The 14,583-nt window shown below is 48.1% G+C and overlaps 2 protein-coding genes across 3 annotated transcripts in view; one reads left to right on the top strand and one right to left on the bottom strand.

Annotated features, from left to right (window-relative positions):
• Positions 1 to 12,406, top strand: part of DPEP1 (dipeptidase 1) — a 64,055-nt gene extending 51,649 nt beyond the window's left edge. For both annotated transcript variants that reach the window (XM_077450979.1, XM_077450972.1), the window contains 4 exons: positions 6,946 to 7,030; positions 8,094 to 8,169; positions 9,315 to 9,450; positions 10,922 to 12,406. In XM_077450979.1, coding sequence (XP_077307105.1) covers positions 6,946 to 7,030; positions 8,094 to 8,169; positions 9,315 to 9,450; positions 10,922 to 11,146 — 522 coding nt within the window. In that variant the 3' untranslated portion in view covers positions 11,147 to 12,406. The remainder of the gene's footprint in view (positions 1 to 6,945; positions 7,031 to 8,093; positions 8,170 to 9,314; positions 9,451 to 10,921) is intronic.
• Positions 12,407 to 12,526: 120 nt separating this feature from the next.
• LOC143941293 (uncharacterized) lies at positions 12,527 to 14,089 on the bottom strand. Its single transcript, XM_077463329.1, has one exon. It carries the CDS (start codon positions 14,087 to 14,089, stop codon positions 12,527 to 12,529), a length of 1,563 nt encoding a protein of 520 aa, XP_077319455.1.
• Between the last annotated feature and the right edge of the window lie 494 nt (positions 14,090 to 14,583).

The raw sequence follows: 14,583 nt of genomic DNA, 5'->3' as shown, positions 1-14,583 counted from the left end.
CAGGACCCCGACCTCAACCCTACAGAATACCTTTGGGGTGAATGGAAATGGCAGTTGTGAGCCAGGTCTTTTTGTCCAACATTAATACAGTTTACTATGCTTCAGTTATGAATGGACACAGAAGCCATCGGTACTGATCACACAGTGTTCATTCAGGAAAGGAAGGGGCTGGTAAAGGACCGACCCCTTTCCCCACTCCCCAGTGCCCATAGCAGTTACTGGCGGGAGAGAAGGGAAGCTGGCAGCGCTGTGGGGGAGGGAGGCATAGACAGTAGGTGGAAGCAGGACTGGGACAAGGGGGTGGGCAGGAGCTGCAGCTGCCCTGGGCACTGTGGTATCATGTGAGGTGGGGAGGGTACTGCAAGGAGATGGGGATTGGGGAGGGGGAGGTAATTTTTTGTTTGGAGGGGGTGGCAGGGGGTAATTATTATTCTATGAGTTGACATTTGAGGGGAGTGTGCTAAGAGTGGTGATTAAGGGGGATTTGTGTTGGAAGGGGGGGGGGGGAGGAGGGAAGATGATTTGTACTAGGAGGGGGGATTGAGGTGGTATTTGTGCTGGAGGGGGTTTGGAGTGGGCAGGTATGTGTACTAGAAGAGGGATATTATGGGTCACGGGGGGGGGGGGGGCTGATTTTTATGCTTAAGGGGTAAGTATGCGGATTAGTGCTCAGTTTCTTTTGCAGCGGGATCTTTCCTGACACGTCATTTTCACACATTTTGTTGGGGGGGGGGGTGCAGTTTGGCATATTCACCCTGGGCTCTAGATTAACTTGTCCTAGCAATGGGTTGAAGGGGCAGATATTTTAACTGATCTCCCTTGTAACCTGGTAATGAAACATTTCTAAAGCCTGAACAAGTCACCAATCGCCCCCATCATGCACACCAAACATGCCTTTAACTCTTTGACTTTTAAACCAGCCTTTTCCCCAATCGTCTTTCAGGACAGCCACCTTAGAGAGACACCGGCTCCTCCCCTCTGAGGAAACACCGCCTTCATTTTCATGATTTAAGCCTCCTCCTCCCTTCGTTCCTCAGTTATGGTGTTTCCTCCGGCGGGGAGACATCGCCAAGGAACCTGAAGGCTGAATTCGGTTGGTGAATCTGAAAGCTATCCGAGCGGAGCCCCGGCCTCGTTCGGCTATCCGACCATTTATCGGTCGGTCCGGGACAGTCCTATCAGCGGGGAGCTGAAGTGTTCGTACTGTCCATATACCCTAAACTTCGCTTGGGGAAGCAGGAAGTTTATGGGGTCGTCTGTTCGTTCACCCGTGGGTGTTTCAACGGAACAAACAGTCCAGTCGGCTGGGGAAGCTGAATACTCGACTGACCTTTACACGCACTCCAATCTTCGCTTGGGGAAAGCAGGAAGTCTTTGGAGAGGTTCATCCCTGCGTTTCGCCCAGTGGGGTACTGAACGAAGGCGTCCAGGGCCCCCCTGTGTATGCAGCCGGCTGGGAGCTGGAAGCCGGACCGGTAGGCGGGCGACGTCAGTTCCGGTGGGGGCGGACCCCTTCGTTCAATCCGCGTCTTCCGGTTCCGGACGCGGCACGTGAAGGGGAACCTAGCGTTCGGCTGGTGCAGCCTCTCTTTCTACAGTCTGCACAGGTAGCTGTTGGAGGCACGTTCGTACCACGCTTCCTCAACGGGAGAATTTCCGAAGCAGAGGCTTCAAGAACTCCTGGAGATAACAGCACCAGCCACTCAAAGGTAATAGCCCTGGAGAGGGGTTCCCTTACCTTATAACCAGTAGCTCCACTGGTGTGTTTTCCCCCTAGGTGGTCGGGGGGAAGGGCAGTGCATCTGGGATCCAGGTGGAGATTGATCCTAGGAGGGGGCACTCCCGGTGGTTCTCTTAAGTAGTGCTGGTGTTTCGTTTCTTTTCTTTTCTTTTTAAAGTTTATGCTGCTCTCTCTCTTTTGCTTCAGGTATCTCAGAAAGACTTAAGCAGGTCCCCCCTTGGCTCTTGGAGGAAGTGTCCTTCATGTAGAGCCTCTTTGGGGAATTCCTGGTTCAAGGCACTTTGTAAGGAGTGTTTTAAAGGCCTGGATAGCTCAGTCCGTAGCTCTGTTTGGGTGCCATTAGAGAGCAGGCAGCAGAACAGGGTGCAGATCTGGCGGCTTCTGTAAAGGTTTCAATGCCCTCAGCTCCAGAGCACTCTTTTCACCAGCACAGCAGAGTGTTCCACCTAACCCAATGGTTGTTCCTCCCACAGGTTAGGGAGAATCCAGAGGGTTCCAGAGGGAAGTTGAGGAAGAAGTGGACAGTGCCGTCTCAGACTCCCAAAGGGGAGACTGAGGGTGAGGACTTGGATGGGGAACCCAAAAGAACCTCACGGTATAAACTTCCCCTGGATGAGATGGAAAGGCTCTTGAGAGCTGTCCAAATCACTTAGGAGGCACTGTCACCCCACGATCAGATGTACTAGGGCCTAGGGGGAGCGGGTGTTCCCGGGTCATGACGTCTTGATTGATGCCATCAAGGATGGCAGGATCCCGAAGGAAAACTTTTCTTTTCTGGTGCATTAAAGCAAAGGTTTCCTTGGGCGGAAGAGGAGGCTCTCATCTGGAATAAAATCCCCCGGGTTAGATGCGGCCTTTTCTCAGATGTCCAGGCATACTGACCTGTCCTTGGGGACATGGGGGCACTTTTAGACCCTATGGTTTGAAGATGCCTGGGTTTTACCATAAGGAAATCTCTAAGCCTACCATAGCAGCCACAGTGGTGGCTCGTAGTACAAAGTATTGGCTTATCCAGATGAAGCAATGACGGCAGAGGAGTCTTTTCTATCCTCCTTTTCCCGTGCTGCTTTAGGCATTGGCATACTCTGCGGATGCTTCGGCTTAATTCATTCGATGGTATGCAAGGTCCTCGGCTCTGACCAACTCAGCCTGGAGGGCCTTAAGGCTGTAGACATGGCAGAGGGACAGGGCGTCTAAATCAAAGCTCGGTGGAATCCCTCTTTAGAGGAGACCTGCTGTTTGGGCCAGGTCTTGAAGCAGTGCTATCGCATGGCTTATAAGAAAGAGGCCTTTCCCCTTAAGAAAAAAATAGGGGGAGCAGTTAAAAAGGGTCCTTCTTCCCCCAGTGGGAGATGATCACCTCCAATCAGTTTGTGTTGGGGATCATCAAAAGAGGTTACCGTGTGGAGTTTTCAGAGCTTCCCCCTTTGAGACTCCTTGTCACTGAGCTGACAAAAGGTGCCTTTCTTTCCTCTGCAGGAGTTAGAGGAATAGGAAGTGGTAATAAAGGTCCCAGCAGATTAAATAGGCAAGGCTTCTATTCTCTCATTTGGGGTTCGCAAGCCTGTGGAAAAGTTCAGGCTCATCCTGAGCCTGAATCGTCTGGGTGTCTTGGTCACCTACAGAAGTTTTTGGTTGGTTTTAATCACGGGGTGAGGGCACCTCTTCCACCAAAACTGTTTCAGGGCATCGATAGTAAAGGATGCATACCTGCATATTTCCAACGCAGAAAGCCACCAGCGTTTCCTCATGCTGGCAGGGATAACCTCGGTAGGGGTGCTACACCTTCAGTTTAAAGCACTCCCCTTTGGGCTATCCCCTTCTCCCTAGTATCTTCACCAAAGGGGGTCACCTTCCTGCGATGATAGAGGTCCTGTCCTTCCTGCGTCTCAGGGTAGTCTCTGTGATCGTGTATCTTAACGATCTTCTCCTGTTTGTCCCTTCTCTGGCGCAGTTGAACGGGGATCCACAGCTTATAAGGGACCTATTAGGGAGCCTGGGTTGGCCTCTGAACCTACGGAAACTCATCTTAAACTTCTTCCCAAGGGGGTCACCTTCCTGAGTAAAGAGGGTCAGGTTGAGCTTACTGACATCCACGCTCCTAGCTGTTCAGTGGACGGGGTTACGTTACTGTCGTCTGCAAGCTATTCATCTTGAAGGTTTGGGGCCACAGTAGAGGGCCTTAGGACTCTTTGTTTTCGGTTCTAACTCAGGTAAAGAAGCCAGGAGCGGTGGCGTGTGACAATGCGCGCCGTCTCCCAAAGGCACAGTCTGCGGTTGGATTGCGTATGTCTGAGTTCTAGTCCACCCTGTGTCAAATCACGAGGGTCTCTGTTGCTAGCTTTAGCACGGTAGCTCATGACTGATCACCGAATGGCAAAGGTCACAGCTGACAGTCCCGTGCTGGCAAGGTAGCAGTGAGTAACCGACTTAGAGCATTGAGATAATACTACATAGCCTGTATTTTAAAGTCCCTTTGGTGGGATAGGGGAGCATGTTTGTCACAAGGCCTAGAGTGGATTTGGCCAATATCCAAGAAGGAGGGAGTCAAAGAGACCCTCAAAATTGGAGGGAGTTGAGAGCAGTAGATCTGGTTCTCAGGACCCCGTAGAGAGTGCTCTGGGGACATTAGGTAGCAGTCATGGAGACAATCCCTTGGCAGTGGCTTACGTCAATAAAACGGGGGCTTCTGGAGCAGAGCCTTAAGGGCCTTAGCGAAAAGCCACCCTCAGATGGGCCAAATGTTAAATTCCTGTCCTTCCAGTGATCCGGTGGAAAGGAGAGCAAATTCAGGTATTAGATGCCTCAGCAGGAGAACGCGGGGAGAGAGCAACCAGGTTCTCAAACAGGACGTTTTCGAAATGATCACCCGGGGGAGGGGGATGCCCTCGATAGACTTCTTTTGCCCCAAGGGAAAACGCGAAAGAAGCCATCTCCTGTTCTATGAGCAGGGGAGATGGGATGTCGGAAGCAGACGCACTAAGCACAGACTTAGGATTTCTCTAGGTGCTATGCTTTCCCCCTTCCCGTCCTGATTCCCGTCTTGATTCCTGCAGAGTTGAGGAAGTTCTGGTGACTCTTTCTAATCGCACCTCATTGGCCCAGGAGGCCGTAGGTCTCCATTCTTAAGGGCCTGTCGGTGGAACTCCCCTGGGTTTTTTCCCAGTGTCCAATCTGCTGCCCCCAGGTGGAACCTTGCAGCTTGGCTACTGAGGAAGTTCCGAATGGCAAAGGGGTCTCAGACTGTTAGTAGCCACTCTTTTGAATGGCAGGTAAATGGAAGCTCAGACCATTTTTTTGAGGGTATAGAGGCGGTTCAATAGCTGGTGCTCAGAGAACTCCTTCAAGGAGCACAGCTCGGGGGCCGTTCTAGAGGTCCGGCAGTCAGGGGCAGATAAAAGGTTAGCCCCGAAACATTGGAGAGTCAGGTATCCGTTTCAAGCGTGTTTCTGAATAGACTTCTAATGTCAGACCTTGGGATAGTAAGGTTCTTCAGAGCCTTAAGTAGGTGAAGACCAAGCCTTTGGTCGCCCCCTTCCCAGTCGGGATCTTGCTTTAGTTTTACAGGTTCTCACAAGGGAACCTTTTGAGCCGTTAGAACCTTGCTCGTTAAGATTGATCACTCCCAAAACTGTATTTTTGGTGGCAATCACTACAGCAGGGAGAGTAAGTGACTCGAAGCCCTTTCTATTAGGGCACCTTTTTTACCTAAGGTAGCCTCTAGTTTCCATAAGAATACAGGAGATTGTGCTACCTACTTTCTGTTCGAATCCAGTAGGAGAACAGGAACACATGTTTCACAGGTTAAGATGCTAAAAGATGTGTTCTTCATTATTTGGATTGCACAAGGTCAGTTCAAGAAATCTGATTCATTTTTTGTGTTGTTTTCTGGGGCTAGGAAGGGTTCCAAAGCCTCTAAACGTACGATAGCTAGATGGTTAAGTTAGCCATTGGACAGGCGTACGTGACAGGGAGGTTAGGTCCTCCAGTTGGGGTTAGAGCACACTCAGCCGGGGCAGTGGCAACTTCTCAGGCAGAGTGGGCTGGGGCATCTCCTGCACAGATCTGTAGTGCTGCAACGTAGTCCAGTGTTTCTACGGTTGTGAAACATTATAGACTGGATCTTCTGTCAGCCAAAGAACAAGCCTTTGGCCGTATAGTACTGCAGGCAGTGGTCCCACCCTAAGGTAATGTACTCGCTTATCCTCTCTAAGGTGGCTGTCCTGAAAGACGATTGGGGAAAAATGGAATTACGTACCGGTAATGTCCTTTTCCAGGAGTCTTTCAGGACAGCACCGGTTCCCACCCAAATTGTTTGCAGATCATCGGGAACTCATTACATGAGGCCGTCAGGTAAGACTTAAAAAGTTTATTTGTTTGACGTGTTCTTGTGTCTCCCCAGTTTGGCCGGAGGTACTCTGGAAGAACTGAGGAACGAAGGGAGGAGGAGGCTTAAATCATGAAAATGAAGGCGGTGTTTCCTCAGAGGGGAGGAGCCGGTGTCTCTCTAAGGTGGCTGTCCTGAAAGACTCCTGGAAAAGGACATTACCGGTACGTAATTCCATTTTTTGTGCTCATAAGTACCTCAGTTTGAGAGTGTTTTGCAAGACAAGCAACATTTTTTTTAAAATAAATTTTAACTTGATATACAAGTAGCGTCACAACTTAGTATAAGAGAAGAGAGGGCGCCAAGTGTAGCGATATGGTTACATTTAATGAAGGTACAACATTTAGTAACATATTGCTACAATTAGAGGCGCCCTCTCTTCTCTTCTCTTTTATACTCTGGAGCTCCTGCTGGATTTTACTTCTAATCCCCTTGTGGACGGACATTCTACGGTCACACAACCAATCACATCGCTAGAATCTTTTTATATGGACTATAAACTGAAGGATTTATGAATGTGGAACGAATCATTTGAGTTTCCATTATTTCTTATGGGGAAATTTGCTTTGATATACAAGTGCTTTAGATTACAAGCATGTTTCTGGAACTAATTATATTCGCAATGCAAGGTTTTACTGTATTGTGTAGATGGATAAGGAGCCTGTTTACACTTTTCTGTAACCATGCTATAAAAAGTGGAGTTATCCTTTTAAGATTGCTCAGTATTTTCCAGATTAGTAATGAATTCCCCAATTGGACTAAATTGGGAAAAAAAGTTTTAAATGACCACTTTTATTTTTTATTTTTTGTTAATCAGAAAGAGAAAAAAGGTTTGGTGATGGTGAATTTCTACAATGATTACGTCACCTGCAGCCAGAAAGCCAATATATCGGATGTTGCTGGTAAGTAAGGGCTGAATTTGGGGGCAAAAGAAAAATCTCCCATGCTGGGCTCGGCGACACCCCCCCCCCCCCCCCATCTCCCTGACTACAGATGTGTGTGTGCGCCCCCCTGGCAGTATCATTGCATGCATACAAAATAAGCGGATGCTGATCAGTGTTAATTTCGTGGACTAAAACATTTTAGTCAACTAAATGAATACTATTTTAGTTGACTAAAATACAACTAAAACTAAAATGGAATTTTAGTCAAAAGACTTAAACTAAATTGAAATTTGACTTGATTTGACACTGGTCTGTAGTGCATGTTCAGCAGTACAGGGAGGTGGGTAGGGGGGTGGAATCAAGGGACCATGCTCCATGGTGGGTAAGGGGGTGGAGACAAGGAGTGACTTGGAACAGGAGAGTACCCGCACCTATTCTCCTGAGGGGGAGGGGGGGGAGCCCTGGGTACATAACCTATATCTGAAAATTGATTAATCCTGATGTACTGATGGCCAATCTCATTTCTTGAGGCTTAAAACTGCCAGGACAGTACAAATACCCCTCAAATCGCCCCCTTTTTGGAAAGTAGACAGTCCAAGGTATTTAGTAAGAGGCATGGGGAATTATTATTTTTTTTTCAATTAAAATGATTGGTCACGGCAATCACATGGTACTGGCAGTGTGCCGGTATAGTGATCAGTCCTCGGCTGTGTCCGGTGGATGCAGCTGGTGCCAGATCACGGCGTGCGAGCGGCACGTTCTGGGCGGACGTCTTATGACATAAGGCCCCGCCCGGCCTGTAGCACGTTGAAGGTGGTGAAGATAAAGAAGCTGCACACTCAGTAATGATGAAATCTGAGAGTGTAATATGACTTTGTTAGGATTACATGCAGTTTAACTGGCAGAAAGGTGTGCAGACAATTAGTACTTGTGTGTGCCGTCTACAAGAAAGCGTTCGACCCCCCCCCCCCACCGGAGAGATCAATCGTTTTGTAACGTGTTTGGACATTTGCTGAGAACATTTTCTGAAATGTCATCAATGTAGCGCAGCGCTCAGTTTTCTTATCTCCGATGTTTGCAGATCATTTTGATCACATTAAGAAGATTGCTGGTTACGAGTCGGTCGGCTTTGGCGGGGATTACGATGGTGTGCCCAGGTAAGTGCTGACATCATCAAACGCCTTGTAATAAAAGAATAAAACGGGAACGTTCTGCTGTTCAGTCGGCAACAAATTCAGAGAGATGATCTCAGAGTTCTCCAGATCATTACACTGAACAACGTGTGCTGGAACAAGGCGGTCCCTGAAGGAAGCTTTTGAACAGCAATATCTTAAAAAAAAAAAAAAAATGGATACTAATAGATAAGTGATTATAAAAGTTACTTTTTTTTTTTTTATAAACCGGTTATACCGGTTTTGCACAGAGCAGCCCTCCTCTTCTGTTGCCCCCCCCCCCCCTTTGTGCTCATTGCTACAAAACAAATTAGCAACTGACCCATGGAGTGCAGGCACAGCCCTACTGCATGGGGAAGAAAATTTTGCCCGGAGTTCGGTTGTTATCAAAAGATTTCTTCTCAGCAGGGACACAGTAAAAAAACATCTGACAGGGGTTCTAACCCCTCACCAGTTTGCTGTCAGGTTGTAAATCCCCTCCCGTTGCTTTGATCCCTATGAAAAAGGGCTAAGGGCTCATGTCTGAAGAATATCAAGTAGGGCATCTCGGGGGTCCCTTTTGATGTGCTGTGCTTCTAAAATCTTGCTCACAGCTGGCACGCGTTTCGGAATCATCAGTTCATGGCTCTTGGTAGCAAAGGTAATAATAAACCAATGCAGAGGAATCAAATATAATTTCCTCTTTTTATTTGTATCATAAAAGGAGCACTTATTATTGAGCTCTGCCTCCTGAAGAGAAGGTATCCTGAGTTACTGATGGCAATAAATAGGACCACATTTGCTCTGGTCTCATTCCCGTTTCAGGCCGGTACTGAAGCTAAAAGGATTAGTATGACAGCCAGGCTACTGGTATTTTCAGAGGATTGTTTAAAACAAAGTTAGTAAAGCAAATTTCACACAATACTCAGGTTGTGCATTGAGAGTGAAATCTGCATCCTGCCCATTTCAATTTTTAATGTCCTTGTTGGATGGAAGGTGGAGGATGTCCTACGTCTTCCATGTCAGATCTGCTCTAAAATAAACGGAAATCTCTGATCAATAGCAGGCAATCGATCGACTTGTATAAAATACAATGTGCCCACATTGTGGATTCAGTCCGAGGAGTAATCAAAGAATTTTCCTCTCCTCAGAGTGCCCGACGGCCTGGAAGATGTGTCCAAATACCCGGATCTTGTAGCTGAACTGCTAAGAAGAGGATGGACGGAGCAGGAACTTAAGGCCGCCCTGGCCGATAACCTTTTACGAGTATTCCGAGAAGTGGAAGCGGTCAGTGTCTAAATTGTAACGTCGCCACTCAATGCCAAGTAGCAGCTACAAAAAAAAAAGCAAACAAAATTTGGGAACTTATTAAAAAAAGGGAGATAAAATTGTATTTCTAACATAGTAGAACACTCTACTGCCAACGGACATCCATAGGAGCTGGCTGGACATTCTATGCCAAAACCACCAGCATTAATATGGAGGTGACCTCCTTTGCTGCGATAATGTCCTGCACTCTTCTTGGAAGATGTTCCACCCAAAATGTCTGAGTGTGTCTGGGGGGAATTTGTGTCCACTCAGCCAAAAGAACATTTTGTGAAGTCGGACCCGATTCCAAATTGACATCCAGATTCATCCAAAAGGTGTTCAGTAGGGATGAGGTTGCCACTTGGGTCCCTCCACATCAAACCCAACCATGTCTTTATGGAGCTGGCTTTGTAGACAGGGGCAGTCAGGGAAGAACAGGAAAGGACCTTCCCAAAACTGTTCCTTCGAGGTGCACAGAGCAATTCCTCTAATTCCTCTCCATTACTTCTGTGCAGCTGAGGCGGCAGAGATGGAGACTGAGGGCTTTGTCCTCAATCTCCTTTCTCTGTCTCAAAGGTCAATCATCAGAGGTCTGTTTAGAGCCCTGATATTTCACCAACATCCCCAATGGGGCACCTAACTTTTTTTTAATACAATTTTTATTTATCGAGAGATAGAGAGATAGTGAGAGATATCGAGAGAGGGAGATTAATAGAAAGAGATTATATATATATATATATATATATATTATATATATCTCTACTGACATCAGTGGCAGAACTACCAGAGTCGCGAAGGTCGCACTTGCGACCATGTCCTGGCGTTCTGCCACCATGGGGAGGGGGCCTTCAAGTTTTTTTTTTTTTTTTGCACTGGGGTCCTGAAGGTTCTAGTTCCACCTCTGCCAATACCCTTCACTGGAAACAACACTTCTATGGTGTAGCTACTGCTTACTTTTAGCCACATGGGTAGGTGTGATGAATAGGTGTCCACAATCTTTTGCCCATATAATGTACGTCAGAACACATATAAAATAATAACCACCGCAGTGGTTTTGCTATTCTGGGAGGTTGATGGACATTAGTCATTTCTAACATTCAGTATCAAAGCTGAACTCCAGCCAAAACTTTTGGTAGTTGGAAGGAAAGAGAGACAGAACCGGTGGACGTTTTTTATTTTATTTTTTATTTGCAGTCTGAACCTCTTTGGGGTGATTTCCCCTCACTTCCTGTCCTGACAGGAAATGATGGAAAATCTCTCTAGTGGTTACACGGACTGCAAAAAAATCTCAACTCTTTCCAAGTCTAAAAACTGGGGGAAAAGTTTGTCTAGAGTTTTTATTTTATTTATTTATTTTTTTAGCTTATGTAATTTTTTTTAACACTTCATTGAGAAATGTCTACAACTAACCACTCACTCTTGTGGTGTTTGTTTTTTTTTTTTTTTTTAGACAAGTAATAGAACGAGTGCGGAAATCCCTAAAGATGAACCCATTGCATACGAGGAGATAAAAAGTAGCTGTCGCACTGCTTGGGGCTATAATATCCCGGCTGAAAATCCCACCGCTACCCCCACCACTACCCCCACGGTTAAAACCACTCCTAATACAGCGAACCGACAGCTCTTGGGACAAGGGATTCTTCTTCTCTGCCTGCTATTTGCACTATTTCTATGAAGGGCGTTCTTCATCCATTCCCAGAGCACAAAAAGACTGATATTGCACGGACAACGGGCTCAAAGCAATGCAAAAAAAGAAGAAGAACCTGATAAGGATGCCGGGACTACTGTACCACCTCAGCTATGGACTCCAGATGTGCCCTATTTTATTTTTTAACTTTGGGTTTACGATTAAGTCCTTCTGTATCAAAAATTGGGTTAGACTTACAGAGCTATTCTCAAAACACAAGAGGCAAGGAAACAAGAGACATTGTTCAGTAACCCAATGGAACTCCATGTTTCTCAAGCTTGAACACAAAAAAAAACATCTGATTGGGGGAAGAGTCTTTGCAGACCATGGGGGTTGGGGGGGGAAACGATATTTCAGATACCACATACTGGAAAGTTTGGGTATTGCAGCACATGCATCTATAATATATATATATATATATATATATATATATATATATATATATATATAGGCTTTGCTAAATTATAGGATTCCAAGAAGATAAAAAAAAAAAAAACACACAGCTACAGGAAATGCTGAAACCAAGCATAGATAATGGAAATAACCAGTTCACTCTCATGGTCAGATTCAACCTCATATATTCACATTCATGGTTTTATATTTTAAAGGTCTGTACCTATCTTTTCTTAAAGGAGAAGTACAGGGAAAGCTTGTTTGGCTGTTCGTTTGGCACTCGTGACCCATTTTCAGCAGACAGTGGGCTGAAGCCTGCTGTCGTCACAGGGCCGCTCCAAGCTTGTGAAAGTTTGTGACAATGAAGTGGGGATCCGCCCACGTGCCTGGACCGGCACCTGGCTCAGCCTCTCAGCGAGCCGCTAAACCGGCTGCTCCTGCCTCCTCCACAGCCCAGCGCTCCAGTGAGGGGGGGGGGGGGGGCAGAAGCAGAGCAGTGACCAGCTCTCTGCTCAGGGAGCCCTGAGAACCCAGCGATTGGCGGTGATTGATTGCTCGGTTCTCAGGTTTAGCGCGGGTGGGGGGACAGATGGGCCATCCACCTAGGCAAGTGTGGATTGGGGGGGGGGGGATGACAAAAACTCCATACTTCAGCCAAAACTTGGGGGGGCGGTGTGACCCGGGAATACTTCCAAATAAGAGCACAGCAATAAAAACACAACAGTGCTTCCAACACTAACAAAAGAGTAAAGATCTAAATGTCAAACAAAGCCAAATCACAGATTTTATTGGATAAAAAAAATAAAATACTACAAAGTGCGAATATGTTTATAATAAATGACTTTACGCTATAAATATTTTCTCAATTTGTTGAGACTTCTGTGTGTGTGTTGTGTCCAGACAGACGGCAAACACCTGCCAGCCCACACCACCCCCCCTTTCGATCAGTCACCCCCCCCCCCCCCCTTATCCCATCTAGGTCACAGGCAGCTCTTCCTCCCCGGCTTCACCCTGCGTCTCCCCCTCCTCCTCTTCCTCAGCTTTACCCTGCGTCGTCTCCTCCTCTTCCTCAGCTTTACCCTGCGTCGTCTCCTCCTCCTCCTCAGCTTTACCCTGCGTCGTCTCCGCCTCCTCCTCAGCTTTACCCTGCGTCGCCTCCTCCTCAGCTTTACCCTGCGTCGCCTCCTCCTCAGCTTTACCCTGCGTCGCCTCCTCCTCAGCTTTACCCTGCGTCGCCTCCTCCTCAGCTTTACCCTGCGTCGCCTCCTCCTCAGCTTTACCCTGCGTCGCCTCCTCCTCAGCTTTACCCTGCGTCGCCTCCTCCTCAGCTTTACCCTGCGTCGCCTCCTCCTCAGCTTTACCCTGCGTCGCCTCCTCCTCAGCTTTACCCTGCGTCGCCTCCTCCTCCGCTTTACCCTGCGTCGCCTCTTCCTCCGCTTTACCCTGCGTCGCCTCCTCCTCTTCCTCCGCTTTACCCTGCGTCGTCTCCTCCTCTTCCTCCGCTTTACCCTGCGTCGTCTCCTCCTCTTCCTCCGCTTTACCCTGCGTCGTCTCCTCCTCTTCCTCCGCTTTACCCTGCGTCGTCTCCTCCTCTTCCTCCGCTTTACCCTGCGTCGTCTCCTCCTCTTCCTCAGCTTTACCCTGCGTCGTCTCCTCCTCTTCCTCCGCTTTACCCTGCGTCGTCTCCTCCTCTTCCTCCGCTTTACCCTGCGTCGTCTCCTCCTCCGCTTTACCCTGCGTCGTCTCCTCCTCCGCTTTACCCTGCGTCGTCTCCTCCTCCGCTTTACCCTGCGTCGTCTCCTCCTCCGCTTTACCCTGCGTCGTCTCCTCCTCCGCTTTACCCTGCGTCGTCTCCTCCTCCGCTTTACCCTGCGTCGTCTCCTCCTCCGCTTTACCCTGCGTCGTCTCCTCCTCCTCCGCTTTACCCTGCGTCGTCTCCTCCTCCTCCGCTTTACCCTGCGTCGTCTCCTCCTCCTCCTCTGCTTTACCCTGCGTCGTCTCCTCCTCCTCCTCTGCTTTACCCTGCGTCGTCTCCTCCTCCGCTTTACCCTGCGTCGTCTCCTCCTCAGCTTTACCCTGCGTCGTCTCCTCCTCCGCTTTACCCTGCGTCGTCTCCTCCTCCGCTTTACCCTGCGTCGTCTCCTCCTCCGCTTTACCCTGCGTCGTCTCCTCCTCCGCTTTACCCTGCGTCGTCTCCTCCTCCGCTTTACCCTGCGTCGTCTCCTCCTCCGCTTTACCCTGCGTCGTCTCCTCCTCCTCCTCCTTCTCCTCCTCAGCTTTACCCTGCTTCGTCTCCTTCTCCTCCTCCTTCTCCTCCTCAGCTTTACCCTGCGTCGCCTCCTCCTCCTCCGCTTTACCATGCGTCGTCTCCTCCTCCGCTTTACCCTGCGTCGCCTCCTCCTCCTCCGCTTTACCATGCGTCGTCTCCTCCTCCGCTTTACCCTGCATCGCCTCCTCCTCCTCCGCTTTACCCTGCATCGCCTCCTCCTCCTCCGCTTTACCCTGCATCGCCTCCTCCTCCTCCGCTTTACCCTGCATCGCCTCCTCCTCCTCCGCTTTACCATGCGTCGTCTCCTCCTTCCCAACTCAAAAAAAAGCAATCACCGGTTTCTGTCAGAGGGGCATCGGGTCTCTCACACAGAGAGCCACCTGTTTGCAAAATTTTATAAAACTGTTCTTTTGTTTTTCAAACTTTCAGCTTATTTTATTATTTTTTAGCAAAAAAACAAAACAAAAAAAACCCAGCGGGGGGGGGGGGTGTGCCCTACTCACGTGTCACATCCTGGAACCAGCATGAACCACATTATGAAGAACGTCATACACTCCACAACAAGACGCTGCACTTAGGAATCATCAGAATTTATTTTGAAACGTAAAATACAAAACATCTCTTTACAGATAAATTACACCCAAAGAAAAAAAAAAAAAGAAAAAGACTAAAAGCAGAAAAAAAAAGGCAAATTTGAATAAAAAAATACAATAGATTTATATTGGGAAGCTCTGAGAACTACAACACAATAACATAAATCGGC

This window comes from Lithobates pipiens, unplaced genomic scaffold, assembly GCF_037356315.1.
Source record: "Lithobates pipiens isolate NorthernLeopardFrog02 unplaced genomic scaffold, aLitPip1_a1.2 Scaffold_10, whole genome shotgun sequence".
Taxonomy (NCBI): Eukaryota; Metazoa; Chordata; class Amphibia; order Anura; family Ranidae; genus Lithobates; species Lithobates pipiens.
Note: the sequence above shows the minus strand (reverse complement) of the source record. Positions and strands in the feature narration are given on the sequence as shown.